Genomic DNA, 19,083 nt, shown 5'->3' with positions numbered 1-19,083 from the left:
CTTACCATTCAACAGCTTAATTGTTTTTTTAAATTTTTAACTCTTCATAACCAAATTCCCTGATTCCTAGAGTTAAACCCCCTATTTAAATTAAAATTTGGTGCTCTTTTTTACTCAGAAACTGATGGATTAAATAATTTCTATTTTCAAAATTCCAATCAAATAAATCAAATAAATTTTACTATCTGATTTATCAGAGAAAAATTTCAGCTCTGAGTTTGTGTACCTAAATTATCCTCCATACACTAAATAGGTGAGGAAAATATCCTAAGATGGAGGTAACTTACATGATGTTAAAGCACACATACTACGTGATGATTAAGTGTCTGATATAAACTTTTCATAGACATCTGAAAACTCACTTTAGAAATTAACTTTAGAAACAAACCATTTATTTTTCACTCTAATATAAATTAATATGTATGTATTCACATACATACACATACATATATAAAACAAAATTATCTAGTTTTAAGTAGCTGTTTGTGAGTGAAAAAAATGGTTACAAATTGATTAATTAGCTTAATTTTGTACTTAACAATTCAATTGTTTTGGGATACAAACAAAAAGTCAGTGCATTTGCAAACTCCATAGAGTCAGATACTCAGGCATACACTTAAAAAAGAACCCTCCTCAACATCACAGGCATTGTACAGCAAGAATATATGGACTTTGATGCAATTCCTACTCCATAAGCAGACTAGACAGCACTTGGCTTACTTTTAAAATAGCCTCTTAAAAGAAATATAGAAAGAAATGCATGTTTGCTAAAAGTCTTTTAAAATTACATCAAAACAACATTAAAACCTGTTCACTGAGAAGAGTCTATTGAATTGAAATGCCTAGTTTTGAAATGCCTAGTTAACAGTTCAGAATATTGCCTTGTGAGGTTTGACTAAAGATGTGGTTGATGTGAAGACCCAGACAGAGTACACGGCTCCAATTCCAATAGTCCTCTGATAGGCTGTTTGATGGAAATGGATCCCCTTTAAAATAGCTATACACCTTAAAATGATCTATAATAAAGTTACCCAATAACCATTAATATTTGTAAATTGAAATGCATTGATCATTCAGAAAAAATTTCTTGCAAAATATATAAATAAAGTAACTGCATATTCTGTTAATATACTTAACATTGCTAGACCAGACCGTCAGTGACGGGCTGCTATAGTTCAGTACTGTGTGTCAAATTTATTAGAAATTTAAAAAGAAAAATTTCTGAGGGACTCAGCTGCCTTCATTAGTTGGCTTTAAAATGTGTAATAAAATGGGAGACAATATCTTCTCAGAAGTACATGGAATCAATATGGAAAAGTAAACTATACAGCAGACAAGATTGGAGAACACCAGAGTGGTCACCAGAGTGAAATATCTTCCAGTATAAAAAAAAAGGGAAGAACTCTATACACCCAGTTAGAGTAAGTATGTTTCATTTAAAGATGCAGCTCTCTTTCACTCCTGGCAAGAATTAATTGGTAATGGCACTGCTTCTCAGCAGTGCAAAAATATCCTGAGAAATTATTCAGATTACAACAAAAGACAGGGCTTTCATCACTAAGTTTTTGCACAAAACACAGTTTTAGATATCATAAATAAAATAATTTAAAAAGCAGATAACCTTCACTGTGTTGAACACAAAAGAGAAATGAGACCCAGACATTGTTAATTCTCCCATTGGCTAATATCAGAAAAAAGATTGCATTAATTGTCTATAACTTTCTAGTTAACTATGGCCAATAATATACATGGAGGTAATTTGTAGTTCAAGTTTTTCATCTCTTTTTCCCCAAACTAGCTACAAGCTGAATTCTAAAGTTTACACTGAAATATACAATTCCAATTTTCAAAAGATCCTCTTCCTGGAGGAGTGATATTTAAATTTTTTGTGCAATCTTGACGCAGAGCCCAAACAGTCCTATAAAGAGAGACAGTATATCTTTTAATCAATTGGCACTGAAATTTTCACTTTCCTTAGCTGCATTCTAGTAGCTTGGCCAAGTTATCTCGTAATTCTGTTAGTTCAAATATTTTTCCATCAAGAATTTCTAAGAGTGTCTTCAGGTTATTGCGAAAAGCTTCTTGTTCATTCTGACTTTTCTCCAGACGTTGCTCTAAGTCAGACAGTTGTCCCTCCAGGTCTTTGTTCCGAATTTCTACTTCCTTTAGAAACAAAAGTTCAATAAATGCATGTATGTCAGTTCATGACTTAGACAACCATATAACTTTCATTTTTATCATGGTAATTAATGCTATCTGACAATCAGATGAGCTTCTGAATCTCACATTAACACAATTTAAAGATATTTCAGATTCTGTCATTTGAGAAATCCATGTGGTTTTAGTGACTGGATTGTTCAGGAATCTATCCCTCCATCCAACAAAAATTTCCTGATTGCTTACTTCATGCCAGAGAATACTCTAGGCACCTCATATACCACGACAGGATTGAAGAGCCATTTTGTGGACTCTCTGCATCTCGTTTCTACTTCTGCCAAGTACTTTACCTAATGCACAATGTTAGCAATCTCAAATGAAAGCAGGAAAAGAAATAAATTAGTTTCTTATCCTCATTGGCAATTCTAGAAGAAGATTTAAAGAAGAAAATGACTCTCCAAGATGAGGTTTTAGGATGCTCAGAATACGTCAATTATAATTTGTTTTGCCTCAGTATCAAGATGAATGGGTGTAGTAGAGAATATAGCTCAATGCTAAAAATTGTGGGGACAATATATAATGACAGGACATATAAGAGAACTGCAAAGCTAACAATCCAACATATTCCAAACCAAGGAAAGAAAAAATGGGAACAAAAAAATGTTTTTAATTTGTTTTAGTACAATAAATCTGGCATGCTTAAGAGTTATTTAGAAGTGATTATTGCTTTAAAAGTATTTCCTATCATGACAAACATAATAAGTGATTCTAAAAACTAAAATATGCCATGAGGTAAAGATTTAGTTTCGATTAAAAAAATTAAATAGAGAAAAACAGCAAGAAGTCTATCACACTTCAGACACAGAAATTTACACTTTATACCTAAAAAACTATTACACTTTAAATAAGATATTCAGATAAGCAAAGTCATATATCCTTTCTGGAAAGTTCATGTATATATCTGTGAGGAATTAAATGACTGACACAAATTATAATCACATATGAAAATTATATGGGACAATTAAGACATGTTGAAGTTAGCTACACAGTATGAATCAGCCTCAGAAAATGTTTTAAGTGTTAATATATCATTAAATGTAAATCTCTAAAAAAACTTCTACCAAGTCTAAATGATAGTGGAATTTGTTTTTTTTTAATTATTGAAAGACCGATGAATGTTAAATGAAAAGAACAGAACATGAAGCAACACATTTCACCTGTGCACAAATTTCTATCAATAAGGACAAACATTAAGAATTAATGCACAACATGATGGATTTACAAATGAATTCTACCAAACATTCAGAGACGAATTAGTGCCTATCCTTCACAAACTCTTCCAAAAAATTGAGAAGGAAGGGACAATACCAAACACGTTTTATGAAGCCAACATTACACTAATACCAAAACCGAACAAGGACAACACAAAAAAGGAAAACTACAGGCCAATCTCCTTAATGAAAACTGATGCAAAAATCCTCAATAAAATTTTAGCTATCAGAATCCAACAATGTATCCATAAGATAATTCACCACGACCAAGTAGGATTCATTCCAGGGACACAAGGATGGTTTAACATCCGAAAATCAATCAACGTTATCCAACACATCAACAAAAAGAAATATAAAAACCATATGATAATATCAATAGATGCTGAGAAAGCTTTCGACAAAGTGCAACACCCATTCATGATAAAAGCCCTTGAAATTCTTGGGATACAAGGAACATACCTCAACATCATAAAGGCCATCTATGACAAGCCAACAGCCAGTATCATTCTCAATGGTGAAAAGCTGAAAGCAATTCCATTAAGATCTGGAACAAGACAAGGATGTCCACTCTCACCACTGCTTTTCAATATAATACTGGAAGTCCTAGCCAGGGCAATAAGACAAGAGAAAGACATCCAAGGAATCCAAATAGGAAAAGAAGAAGTCAAACTATCACTATTTGCAGACGATATGATATTATACATAGAGAACCCCAAAAACTCCACAGAAAAGCTAATTCAACTCATCAATCAGTTCAGTAAAGTAGCAGGATACAAAATCAACACGCAAAATTCAGTAGCCTTCCTATACACAAACAATAAATCTGAAGAAGAAGAAATCAAAAAAACCATCCCTTTTGTTATTGAAACAAAAAAAATCAAATATTTGGGAATAAATCTAACAAAAGAGGTAAAGGACTTATACAAAGAAAACTATAAAACACTGTTAAAAGAAATAGAAGAAGACACAAAGAAATGGAGAGACATCCCCTGCTCATGGATTGGAAGAATAAACATTATTAAAATGGCCATCCTTCCAAAAGCAATATACAGATTCAATGCTATTCCAATCATAACTTCAATGTCATTCTTCAAAGAAATAGAACAATTATTGATGAAATTCATATGGAATCACAAAAAACCCCGAATAGCCAAAGCTCTCCTGAAAAAAAAAGAAGGGAATGGAGGCATCACACTCCCAGACTTCAAACTATACTACAAAGCCATAATCATCAAAACTGCATGGTATTGGAACAAGAACAGACATACAGACCAATGGAATTGAATAGAAAATCCAGAAATAAACCCACAGATTTATGGTCAACTAATCTTTGACAAAGGAGCAAAGAATATGCATTGGAGCAAAGAAAGTTTGTTCAATAAATGGTGCTGGGAAAACTGGGTCGCTACATGCAAAAGAATTAAGCTTGACCACTACCTCACACCATACACAAAAATCAACTCAAAATGGATTAAAGAACTAGACATAAGACCTGAAACCATAAAATATATAGAAGGAAATATAGGCAAAACACTACGTGATTTGCACATCAAAGACATCTTTATAGACACATCACCCAAAGCAGTGATAGTGAAGGCAAAGATAAACAGCTGGGACTACATCAAATTAAAGAGCTTTTGCACAGCAAAAGAGACAATAACAAAAACAAAGAGAAACCCCACTGACTGGGAGAACATTTTTGCACCCAACACTAATGATAAAGGACTGATCACAAAAATCTGCAAAGAGCTGATGAGACTCAACAACAACAAAGAAAATAATCCAGTCAAAAAATGGGCAGAAGAGCTAAAAAGAAACTTCTCTGAGGAGGAAATGCAAATGGCCAACAGGCATATGAAAAAATGTTCAACATCACTTGTCATCAGGGAAATGCAAATCAACACTACCATGAGATACCATCTTACACCAGTGAGAATGGCACATATTAAAAAAACTAGCAACAACAAATGTTGGCGAGGGTGTGGAGAAAAAGGAACTCTTCTGCACTGTTGGTGGGAGTGCAAACTGGTCCAACCACTGTGGAAAGCTGTGTGGAGATTTCTGGACCTACTAAACATAGAGCTTCCATAGGATCCAGCAATTCCACTCCTAGGTATTTACCCAAAGGACACAGAAACATCAATTCCAAAGAACACCTGCACCCCTATGTTTATAGCAGCACTGTTTACAATAGCTAAGCTTTGGAAACAACCCAAATGCCCAAAATAGATGACTGGATCAAGAAGATGTGGTCCATATATACCATGGAATATTACTCAGCATTCAAAAAAGATAAACACATGCAATTTGCAGCAACATGGATGGCGCTGGAAGGGATCATGCTCAGCGAAATAAGCCAAAAAGAAAAAGAAAAATACCGGATGGTCTCACTCATAGCAGGAATCTAGAAAACTTAAATAAGGGACCAGGAAAATGAATATAAGAAAGTGAAAATCAAAATCAACATAAAAAATATGAACCAGAGACACTTTTAGGGGGGCGGGGGCGGGGGCGGGAGGGGAGGGATTGGGGTCAGAATGGGAGGGCTGCAATTGTATGGGGAATATAACAATAAAATTTATAAAAATAAAAAAAAATATTTGAAATAAAAAAAAAAGAAAAAAAAAAGAATTAATGCACAACAGAAAGTAACTCTGGTTGTTGGGATTATGAGATTATGCCTTCTAATAGCTGAAAAATTAAAGTTTTGAGAAAGATAACTGGGAAATTGGCTCAAATACATGTACAAAAGCAACACTCGGTTTAGGATTCTGAACATAAGGAAATGTTCACTTGCTCTGACATAAATAAATATGAACAAATTTCAAGCAAAGATTCCACAGATAAATTGCAAGTCTGGGAAACTAAGAAAGGAAAAAAGCAGCTATAATAACTTATAAAAGAAGAATTTAAGGAATCCCAATCTAATTCTAAAGTATTTACTGTTGATATTAAACAGGTATAGTTCTAATCTTTTGCCTTTGAATAATATACAGGTGAACTGAGAGTAAAATCTAAAACTAATAAAGTATTTATAAATTCAGAAGCCAAATTCAAGGAGCTTCTACACTATGAAAGAGAAAATTAGACCCTGAGATCAAATGTAAAAATTCCATTCATGGTTGCACAGCATGCTCTTTTGCCTGCTTAAACAATAAGGTTAAGAGTAGAACATTTCCAACTATAAAAATAGACTAAAAGTCATTCACTAGAAAACACCCACTTCAACAGGCACCACCCAGTTGCCCTCTAAAGCCTTCCTTAGAAATGAAAGGCTGCCTTGTTCTCCTTGCCAATCAATGAAACACCCAAACATTTTCAATGGAAGCAAGCAAAATACAAAATTCCCTCAGTTATTAACATTGAATTGTTCTGTCTAGGAGTCCGGCACTCATAGCCATTTCTCTGATTGGAGGAATTTTACTAGGCATATAACAAAAGTGACCCAACACAATGCTGATGCTGCTGGCCTATTCTGCAGTGGAGAACATGACCATAGAGCAAGCACAGACAGCCCAGTGCACAGGGGTCAATATGAAGCATGGGAGACCTAGCTGGTAGAATTTTCTGATTTTCTACCTTCTGTGTATTTTCCAATCCTCCTCCTTCTTGCCTTTTATTCTCCCTCCTAACACAGTTTTCTTATTATCATTTTCTTATTATCATTTTTTCCCTACTGTGTTCCCTTTCTCATTTCCAGATATGTAAGACATGTGCCAAGGCACTCAGAGGCTCGGTTCAGCCTAGATAAAGCATTGGAAGACAGAATTTGCTAACTCCCTTCGGAGAGCTTGAAAAGGCAATAACTGAAAGTATAATATCCTAGTAGACAGAAGGTCATGTTTTGTATCAGTTAGATATGGAACCTAAAACTCCAGCATGATTAAAAAAATTTTAAACAATTACTATCAATATCAATGGGGCCACATCAGATTTAATTTTCTATAAATTTAAATCTAAACTTTATTTAATCTAAATAGAACTACAGAAAAAATGCTGTTCTTGACATATAATTCGTATCATGAATTCTAACAAGCTAGATATATTATTACCATGTTAGATAATTAACCTTAATATATAGCAAGACATATAAGTATCAAGACAGTGTTAACAATTCAGCTAGCAATTTGACAGAAGAACACAGCAACCACATAAAGAAATTTTGACTCATTCAATAAATATTTACTAAGAATAAACAAATGAATCACAGCTCTAATTGTAACAAATGAAACCATATATATACTAGAGAGAGTTATGGATAAATTTTTGTATGAGTTTGGAAAAGAGCTACCTCTGATGCCAAGCCAGAAATAATAAAAGAAATGATAAATTTCACTACTACATAAAACAAAAACATCACTTTAAGCAAAGACCAAAAACAATGACAAGCTAGAGAATATTTGTGACATAATCACAGATATATAAAGATCCTTTGAAATTCACTGGAAAAAGGACTAAAGAACCTATAGAGTAAAAGCCAAAAGAGAGGAACACACAATCCACACATATAAAAGTAGCAAAAATTGCCCTTAAGTTTATGAAAGATATTCAATTTCACCCATTATATGAGCTATACAAACTAAAATGATAATTTCTGACCTATCACACATTGCCATAAGTTAAAAAGTATGACAGCATGTTTTAATGGTGAGGTTGTGGATAAACGGACACTCACTTTTACTGCAGGTATGAAAGGGTATTGGTACATGTCATTAAAGAGGGGAATTTAACAATATTGAATGAAACTATTTAGCTTCTCACTTAGTAATCTTGCTTCTAGAATTTACTCTGAAGATATACATCCAATAATAACAAAATACCTATGCAAGTATTATTTATTGCTATACTTTGCAGAAACCTAAATACCTATAATAAAGGAGTGTGGCTGAATAAACCATCACATATACAAATTACGTACTACATAGCTATAAAAAAAAATGCTCCACGCAGTCCTATAAAAAAGGGAAACCAGGTCAACAGATGAATGTGATGCCACCTGACACCTGAACAAGAGAAAGGGGAATGAATGCTGAGTAATATTCCATGGTATGTATGTACCACATCTTCTTGATCCAGTCATCTATTTTTGGGCATTTGGGCTGTTTCCAAAGCTTAGCTATTGTAAACAGCGCTGCTATTGTATGGGGAATATAAAAATAAAATTTATTATTTAAAAAAAAATAAAGTGGTTATTGAGATATTAAAAAAAAAAAGAGAGAGAAAGGGGAATGAAGAAAGGTCCCTTGGACTGGATTTTAAGAGTATGAATAGAAATTTGGCAGGTTGATGGTATGAGGATAATTCCAAAGAGAAAAAAGTTGTGTTACACAAAGACATTGAAGCATGAAACAGCATAGTATGTCAGGGCACTGTACTTTGTAAGACATAAGGGACTGAGTTATGGGGAATTTGTATAATGCTCTAATAAGCCCGGACTTTGTCCTGAAAGTATTGTAGTTATAGAAAAGTGGTTTTCTTTTTTTTTTTTTTTTTACTTTCTCAAAGCATCATTTACTTCCTTGCATTTATATGATTATTGTACACTTTACAAATTTTTTTATTTTACATATATTTTTCACCATTTTTCATTTTTGCACAATGTATGCATTTTCATCTTGGTTATAGCACCCATACAATTCCCACCAGCCTTGTTTTGAGCCTACTCCCTTCGTCCCCCCTGCCCCCAGTAGTGTGTGTCCGGTTGATAGTTTCTTGTTGATTTTGATTTTTACTTTATTATAATTAGTCTTCTTCCTGGTCCCTTAGTTAGGTTTTCTAAATTCCTGCTATGAGTGAGACCATACAGTATTTTTCTTTTTCATTCTGGCTTATTTCGCTGAGCATGATCCCTTTGCTGATCTTTGTAATTCACACCTGATGATGTGCTTAGCAGGCTGTTGAATTGAACTGAATTATCTCTGAAAGTCTGATTGTATAATACTTTCAAAAATGCTCTTAAAAATCTTCAGGTTTACAAACTCCATCTAATCGCTAAAGTACTGAGTTAAAAATAATATGTAAAACAGTACTTCCAATATTCCTAATAATATACTTTTATTTCATTCTTCCCTAAAATCTTTCTCTATACCATCTACACTACTCTACACTGTACAGTGTTAAAGCTTGCTGGAATCACCTACACTGTATATTTGGTAGGTACAGATGGGATCCTCATAACCACCAAGAGCAGAGCTTGCCATGTGTTGTGGAATTGGAAAAGTTCAGCATTATGTCAACTGTGAGAAAGCCATGGCTCTGGGTGCCAAGAAATTTGCTGTGTGAATGGGCAAATGTCTTGGGTTTTTGACATACTGTGGAAGATGCCTGCTTAGGTTTTCTTCAATATATAAGAGCTATTATTTAAAATTAAAAAATGATTTTTATCTATGAACTGATAAAGTGATTTTCAGTACATATTCTAGGTGAAAAAGCTGTATATCAAGCAATCTAGAGTGTGTTACCATTTGTGTAGAAATAGGGGGACAGTAAAAAAGATACATCTGTCCACTTGTAGCATAGAAAAATTGGGGCTGGAACTTGGATAAACTGATTGGAAGAGATAAGAAGATATAATAGTTATTTAAAGATATCTTTTTCAATAATTCTGACTTTGGGGACCACATAGTGTTTCATATACTCAGTAAACACACACATATATATAATTAAAAAAGGATGGGGAAGAAAAAACTAAAATGGAATCCAATATAACACAAATAACATAATTGCATCTTAAATGAATAATCTAATCAAAGACGGGAAAGGGAAAAACTAATCCAACTAACTTTTGAACATAAAAAAATTTATACTGCTGTCTAGTTGGTAAGGTTTTTTTTTCTTGCAGTGGTATAAAATTAACAATTCAGAAATTACATTCTGTGCTTTCTAGGAATGAGGAAGTAAGTAAATACACTGTGAGAATGGGACAGTTTTCTTAGTTTTGGGGGAAGAAATTAGAAATATGAAAATTGGGAATCTTACAATGAACTTCACATTGGACTACATTGGGAGCAGAGTATAAATTCATTTTAAAAACATATATATAGGACATAATGTGGTGGTATATGTATACTCCTAGTTGTGTTTATTAAGAGGAACCTGAAGAAATGTTATCACAATAGCAAAAAGAACATCTAGTGCCTGGATCTCAGTTTCGAAATACCAATCTTTGCTAAAAGAATTTTCTCCTTGGAAGGCCTCCCTGGTAATACAAGGGGTTAAGAGGCAACCTATGACACTATCCGCAGCCACTGCAGCATGAGTTCGATTCCTGGCCAGGGAGCTACCCAGATGGCACAGCAGACCTCTCCTGACTCACCCGCTGCTCCCCTCAGTAGTGTATTTCAGTCGGTCCACCTGTTCTGTTCCCCACGCTGTCTCTGGTGAATCTTCTCACCACCCACACCTCTGGCCTGTACCCCAGTTTTGTATGTATAATAAAATAAATCTTTTTTTTAAAAAAAGAATTTTCTCCTTAGAGAAACAGCTAATCCCAGGGCTAGACTATCAAGTTCTGCTAAAACATGAAGTTCTTTAACAAATGATGTGATCATATTAAAAGGACATAGAGTCTGGACTGAAGGGTTCTGATTGGCCAAATCTGGAATAATTTGAACATCAAAATAAATAGGACAATCAAATGCAACATGCAAGACTGAATGAACCCTGTACCAGAAAAACATATTTTTAAAAGTTGTTATAAAGGAAAATATTAGGACAATTATAGGAATTTGAGTAGAGACTGTAATTTCTTGATTTTCATGGTTATGCAGCAGAATGTTCTTGCTCTTAAAAAATGCATAGTGAAGTATATAGAGGTAAAAGGATACCATATCTCAACTTATTCTCAAACATTTCAGGAAAAATGTAATACGTAGAGATACAGAGAAAGATCCAGAATGAAAAACAGAACAAATATGGCAAAGCATTTGGGAGATGTACATGAGAAGTATATGAAAAATCCTTGTGTTGTTTATGCAACTTTTCTGTCATAAATAATTTAGAAATAAACGGTTTAAAAATAAAATGTACAAACAAGATCATTTTGGATAGTGACAAATGCTACAAGGAAAAGAAAATATGATATTACAAAGAGTGTGTAACAGGAAAGGCTGTGGAGGAGGTGGGCAAGGAGGGAGACAAAGAAACTACTATGTGAGCTGTCAGACAGCCAAGATTAGGGGAGACCAATAACCAGTGGGTATCCTGCTTTTTAGATATCAATTTTTCTGCCTAAGAAATTTTAAAACACTGACACCAAGTATTTCTCATTTAAAAGTGTGTCTTAAAGAAATAATCAGAAAGGCAAAGTTTAATTAAATAAGATTTATTATAGGTAAACCAGAAACAACATAAATCGCCATCCCTGTTGGGAAGTGGTGGCACATCTATACAAGAGAACACTATGCAGCCACTGGCCTTATGTTACAATGTGATGTTAGGAAAACAAAATAAAAATGGTGTCTACGTGTCTCATGCACAGAAAAAATTATGCAAAACTGAAGGGAGGAAATGCAAGTGCTTTGCCTTAGGATGATGGGATTGTGATTCATTATGTTTCCTTATAAATTATATTTTTGTAAATTATATCTTGTTAGAACTTACAAAATATTTTATATATTTTTTACAATACGCATATGTTATACCCATATTTGGGGAAAAACTTGGAAAAATTGTATCATAATATTTTAATGTACCTATAACTATGACTTTTCTATCCATATTCATACTTACCACCCATTCCATGTACTGCAATTACAGAAGTTTATCTACCACTCAAGAAATTTAATGAATCCAACCTTCTATAAAGAACTTATGAACAGAAGTTCAAGGGTATTGGGACATTTGATAAGCAGATATTTTAAGGTGGGAGGGTAAAAAGGAAAAAGTTTCTTTTAATTGGAAAAAATACAGGTTATTTCTATGGCTTTTTAATTCATCCTGAGGTTTTCTGAAAACTTCCCTCCCCTGCTTTAGGTAGATTGTTTTGATAAGTATTTTTGAAATTTAGTGAAACAGTAGGTAAGAATGGATATTCATCATTCCAGGTACCAGTTGTAAAAGTTGTAAAATTCAATTAACTGTTGCTCAATCAATGATAAAATACATTTAAAGTTGCCTAATCACTGACAAAATATATTTAGAATTCTGTTATGAATGAATTGTCTCTTGATTTCTCTGGAATTGTTAGGTAGTTTGGATGCTTGACTGCCTGAAGTAGTGTGATAATGCATAAAGAACAAAGACTTTGTAATCAAAACAAATGCAGGCTCACTACTTTCTAGAAAAGTGCCTAGATTAAACTTGTTAACACTTTTGAACTAGTTTGAAAATGGGGAAAATCACATCTTTAATGTGTTAAACACAGTAGAGCTAATATATGTTAAGTACTTAGCATATGCCTGAATCAGAGCTAGTACTCAAAAAAATGGAAGCCAAAACCAGACCAAACAAAAGACAAAACTGGACTGCATCTTCATTTCTTTCAGACTTGATTACACTTCAAATTTTGGTTCGACACCAGGGCTTCTTAGTCTTGGCACTAGTGACATTTTGGGTGGGATAATTCAATGTTTGGCAGCATCATTGGCTCTGACTTACTAGATGATAGCTGCACAGGCCTGGTTGTGAAAATAAAAAATGCCTCCATACACTTCTAAATGTACCCTGGGGCACCCTGGGGATCTCAGTTGAGATCCACTAATCTACACTGATGATTAAAATGTAGAAACAAATTTAATAGGGCAAACCAAAACAAGTAACCTTGTTTTCCTCAGATAGCTAAAAGCCAGTGATGGGAGAGGGAGAGAAAAATATTTCATTTCATATAAAGAATCTGTTTTCTTCATGAAGAATCTATTGTCTATTGTCATAGAATTTGTCTATCTCCACTTCAATATAGATTGGAAAAGATAAACCATCCATGTTCTAGTTTCCTCATGTGGATTAAATGAATAACATAAGAGCTTAGCAGACTCTGATATAGCAAGTACTCACTAAATATTGGCCATTCTTGTTACAAACTGATACTGCCCATAATTCTGGGCTTTCAGTACCACATCTCTCTTTATCTCAAATTCTTTCTACATATACTTATCTCTACTACAAATCCTAAAGTAGCTTTAATCCTTCTTTACTGCAGCTACTAGCCAAGGGGTATAAGAAAAGTACCTGATCTGGAAGGACGAGAGTATGGAATAAATTTTGAAAAATCTCTTTTAACCATGGTCAGCTACCACTTCCACAGGGCATATAGGGATCAATTAGAATCAGAAAACATTCTATTTATGCAGATAAAACCAAGTGAAATTAGACTAATGGCAGAAAAAGCACCAACTTGATTTCTATTAAGGCACAACTACTGCTGTTATTCACCTATTAATTAAGTGTAAAAAATAAGCAGAATTCCCATGATGAATGAAATCAATTTCAGAAATTTTCTTTGAATTTAGGGCATTTTTTTAAGTCTAAATTTCTAAAATAATTTATTAACAATAACTTACAAATGACCATCTATGATGATTATATGCTACCCTAGATGAAGGTATTAAGTAATCGTTGAAAAATCAATGATTAGGCATGAATCACAAGTTCTGCAAAAGAAGAATGACTAAACATTACAAAAAGGAGTCTCATGAAAAAGCCATTACTATGTGAAAGAATGATTTATGCCTCTCTATGCAGAAATGACTACAAATTTTATTAAAGTTTACCTGTAGTTTCTGGGTCAAAGAGTCCCTCTGTTCTTGTAGTTCTCTGGCATTATCAATTTCTTGTTTTAATCTTTCTATTTCCTAGAATAGTTAGAGCAAAAAGAGAAAGCCTTATTTTTTTCTTGAAATTACTGTCGCAATCCTTAGAAAAAAAGGTGATTCAAAAACATTATTTTAAATGTTTATACTGACTGAATTAATCTTTATAGATATGTTGTCTAGAACAGAATATTATTAAGCAACAAGTCTAACTTGGAAGTTTTGGCAAAACACTACTTAGAAATAACAATTTAAACATTTTAATGTTGCTTCAAGTTTTGTGGAAATAATTCTTTTCTAGGGTTTTAAATCCTTTTACTGGAAACAAGAGAAAGCAACAACTTGTAAAATTCATTTAACCTCTAACATATTTTCTGTTGATTGTATGAAAGCAACCTTCATGCAGAAGGCAACAGGCAGTATCTCAGTCTAAAGGCTTCTCCACAGTTTGCAACAACAGAAACAGGGATAAAAAAATTATTGACAAGCTTAAATCACTCAAGGAAAATTTCATCTTAAAAAACTCCCACAATCTTATTTTATTGCATAAAATGCCTTTGAATGTGACACAAACTCTATTATTCTGTACACATATGTTAGCTACATTACAGTTGAGTAGAAAGTAACAAATACCTCTTCCTTCACTTTTAGCGTCTCTTCCAGTTCTTGTATGGTCTGATTTAATTCTGTCTTATGGGTATGCACTGCATTTGCTTGACTACTAACACATTCAAGTTCGGTAACCTAAAATTAAATGACAACACATGTTAAACAATACGACAATTTTAAAGGATTTCTGGTCAAAGAAATGAAGAATTTTGAAGCAATAGGTGAAAATTAATTATGAAATATTAATGCAATGGAGGGTAGAATGAAGAGTCTTTAAAGATAAGAATTTAGGACAAAGAAAAAAGACATAAGAAAACAATTACATATTTACATGGTCTAGTCAGAAAAGGTTAGGAAAATTTAAATTAAGTGATTAATGACAGTAGAGGGCCCTTATAATGAAAATCTTCTTCAAAAATTTCTTCTAAAAACATACCCAAAATCAGATATAGTCATCTGTCTTCTACCTGTAGCCTTCAAAATAAATATGGGGTCTCAAAACAGGCCTTACAGAGGACAGAAATTTTCAAACACTTCTAAAAACATTTTCAAACATTTCTAAAATATAAGAGAATGTGGAAGAAAAGGTATACTTATAATACAATTTAAATCATTCAATAATAAAATGACTTCGCATCAATAGTGTCTCTCATGACAAAAGATGACAGTTCTTTGGGCAATAAGAATGTACTGAGAGGTCCTCCCTGGCGGCGCAAGGGGTTAAGACACAACCTGTGAAGCTACCCGCAGCCACTGCAGCATGAGTTCGATCCCTGGCCAGCCAGGGAGCAACCCACATGGCACAGCAGACCTCTCCTGACTTGACCACAGCTCCCCTCAGCAGTGTATTTCAGTCAATCCACCTGTTCTGTTCTCCACTCTGTCTCTGGTGAATCCTCTCACCCCTCCCCCGCATCTCTGGCCTGTACCCCAGTTCTTGTATGCATAAATAGATCTTTAAAAAACAAAACAAAACAAAAAGTACTGAGGGGCCAAAGAACAACCTAACTTTAAATAAGCACATGCTTGGGCCTCCCCAGGGGCGCAGCAGGTTGAGCACAGTGCTATGAAGCTGTCTGCAGCCTCTGCAGCACGGGTTCGATTCCCAGCCAGGTAGGGAGATACCCACATGGCACAGCAGACCTCTCCTGTCTCGCCTGCTGCTCCCCTCAGCAGTGTTTTCAGTCCATCTGCCTGTTCTGCTCCCTGCTCTGTCTCTGGTGAATTCTCTCGCCCTCCCGTGCTCTGGCCTGTACCCCAGTTTCTTGTATAAATAAAATAAATCTTTAAATAAATAAATAAGCACATGCTTTTTTTGAGAAAGCAGAAAAGAGAATTGTCCCTTTAAAAGTTATTCTATCCAAGATGGTCAAAATAGACAAAATTGCACACAAATACACACAAAACATCACATTTCTTTATACATATTAGGCATCTCATACATTTTAGATGATTAGAATATAGTAAATTCTAGACAACTAGACAACTAAGGAAACAGCAAATTCTTCTCCTTCACATTTTCCAAACACCTAATCGTCCTTCACATTCTGTCACTCTATCCCTCAAATCATTTTGTTCCTTTCTATTTATGTACTAATAGCCTTGTGCCGAGACTCAGAACCCTAAATAAAAACTATGGCTTGCCAGGGGATATAATTATAATCTTTATCTATATTTATCTGTTCTGTTAACAGCTAACATTATCTTTCACTGGGCAACTCCTCTCCACTCAAAGCTTTCAACTGCTCATTTCTTTTATAACATCAAATCTATGCCCTTCGTTCCTCTATACACTGGCTTCAATCTACTTAACCATCCTCATTGCTGAAGATACCCAGTGTGTACTTTGAAGTAAAAATAGGGAAGTAAACAAGCCATGTTCATATTCACCTTGTTGATTTAACTATTATAAATGCCTTTTATTACCTCTGAAAACCATTCAGATCCTAATAAACTCTCAACTTCCAACTCAGCACACACTTTCTCCAGGGAGCCATTCCTCTATATTCCTGTCCTCTAGTCCACAAAATGAAACATATGTTCAAAAATCATAAGAATTGATATTTATTAGTTTTCTTTGTCCATTTGGGTAATAAATTCCTCATGGGCGTTCTGATAATGATGTAGTTTTTATTAGAATAACTTTCTTGTAAATAACAATTGCAGATCATAGACAAAATGTAAAAATCAACTGTTCAATGACCCTAATTGGGCAAAAGACCGAGAGAAAGCAATTACATTGGATGAGACAAACATTTACACATCTTTTTGTGTGAAGGCACTCTGTAATCTGGCTGTGTTGCTCTACTGCAATGAAAACAGAAGCCTTATCTCCTGGAGAAGCCTGAACTCTGAGATTCCTCAAAAAAAAATGGAAATAGTTAAAAATGGAAGGCACTGTAGGAAAGGAAGCTGCCAAATAAGCATATAGATTTTCCTCAGATCTTTGACCACTGAACTACACATGCACAGGTAAGAATGTAAGAAGTTAGGAAGGTGGAAAAAAACTGGAAGGCTTAAAGCACTACCCATGGTAGTGCTCACCACAAAAAGACAAAATCATGTTTGAGTTTAGTCATCATTCTCAATAAAGTGTATAGAGGGCCTGGGCAAATACCTAAAGCTTTCCACTGAAACCCCAGAAGACTTGTGCCTTAGAGATCATGATATCCCAAGAGTGAAGGCTTTGTGCTAAAAGTAGAAGCAAAACTGAAATAAACTTATTCTGATAAAGCTTTAAGTCCATTTCTTCACAAATTCAAGGTAATTCAACCACTTACTGAAACAAAATCAATACTATTCAGAATAAAGTAACAGAATCTATGGGCTCTATACCATCTCATTTACAATGTCCAGAACACAACTGAAAAATAATGAAATGTGAAGAAATAGGGAAAAGGCAACCTGAAGTAATGACAAAACCAGTCTTTATCAAAGTTAACAGAATTTTTGCTAGTACACATGCAATTTAAAAAAAAATGCAAAGAAAGTTATTTAACCTGAATAGATATGCAGGAAGGAAAAAAAAGAGCATTGAGAATTATAAATAGGTGAGTAAATAAAAAAATTCTATTTCTTAAATTCCTTTTTTTTTTAAAGATTTATTTATGCACACAACAGCTGGGGTACAGGCCAGAGATAAGGGGGGGGAGGGGTGAGAGAATTCACCAGACAGAGTGGGGAACAGAACAGGCAGACTGACCGAAATACACTGCTGAGGGGAGCAGCAGGAGAGACAGGAGAGGTCTGCTGGGCCTTTGGGTTGCTCGTTGGCTGGCCAGGGATTGAACTCGTGTTGCAGAGGTTTCGGATTGCTTCATAGTGTGATGCTTAACCTCTTGCACTCTCAGGGAGGCCCCTCTTAAATTCTTTAAAATTCAGTTGACTATTTAAAGCAAAATTACCGTGGGCAGGAGATAAAACATGTAGGCAAGATATCTCCTCAATGACTATATTGGCTTATGGCTTACTTTTTATGTCAATGAAAAACATATAATTTGTCATCTCAACTATTTTTAAGTGTACAGTTCAGTTAAGTATAATCACACAGTTGTGAAACAAATATCCAGAACTTTTTGCAAAAAAAGTTTTACAAAATAGAAACTACTCATTAAATAACATCTTCCTAATTCCTCCTTATAAATTAACATGGGATAGAATGATATTTACTCAGTTTTGTTACTCTCCCTCCCAGTCTTTATTCCATTTCTATCTTGCTTTGCCAGTCACCCTGGGTATAGTACACTTTTCAAACTGTGCTCTGGTACTAAACCCATTTCTGTGGCATTCAATTGTTTGGCATCTTTTTTCTAAAAATGAATTAATAGCACTTTCTTCCTGTTGGTGAAAGTATATTCTTCGAATAAAAAAAAAATTTTTAAAGTAATTGTGCTTTTGATATTAATAATATTGTGATTTCTGATTTTCTTTTCCTGCTCCAAATTCCCAATACTACCAATTTTTATTAAAAAAAAAAAACCCATCTATATTTTTTACATTATTCCTTCTTTAAAAAACAATAAAAATAATAAAAGCATCTATCATTTAGGCTCCAAGCAAAGAAATGTCAATTAGTTTCTCAATTAGAAATTGCACTAAGTATATATTATTCCTACTTAAAGGGGAATAACTCATTGAAGTTGCACAGCTAATAAGTGACAGAACAGGAATTTGAGACCAGGTCTTTTGACTCCAGAAGTTATATATTCTTCGTTCTCATTAAACTGTAGAAAAAATTTTTTTTCACTGAATAAATCCATGTATATATACAACTCATATATATGTTTCAACAACCAATG

The 19,083-nt window shown here is 34.1% G+C and overlaps 1 protein-coding gene across 3 annotated transcripts in view; it reads right to left on the bottom strand.

The window, feature by feature from the left end:
• Positions 1-1,974: 1,974 nt before the first annotated feature.
• HOMER1 (homer scaffold protein 1) overlaps positions 1,975-19,083 on the bottom strand; it is a gene marked incomplete at its 3' end in the record, with an annotated part of 71,677 nt that continues 54,568 nt past the window's right edge. For all 3 annotated transcript variants that reach the window (XM_084233714.1, XM_084233713.1, XM_084233715.1), the window contains exons 6-8: positions 14,810-14,920; positions 14,138-14,218; positions 1,975-2,163 (exon numbers count right to left, since the gene is read on the bottom strand). In XM_084233714.1, the coding sequence (XP_084089840.1) occupies positions 1,975-2,163; positions 14,138-14,218; positions 14,810-14,920 (381 nt within the window). The remainder of the gene's footprint in view (positions 2,164-14,137; positions 14,219-14,809; positions 14,921-19,083) is intronic.

This window comes from Talpa europaea (assembly GCF_964194135.1).
Source record: "Talpa europaea genome assembly, chromosome: 5".
NCBI classification, from domain to species: domain Eukaryota; kingdom Metazoa; phylum Chordata; class Mammalia; order Eulipotyphla; family Talpidae; genus Talpa; species Talpa europaea.
Note: the sequence above shows the minus strand (reverse complement) of the source record. Positions and strands in the feature narration are given on the sequence as shown.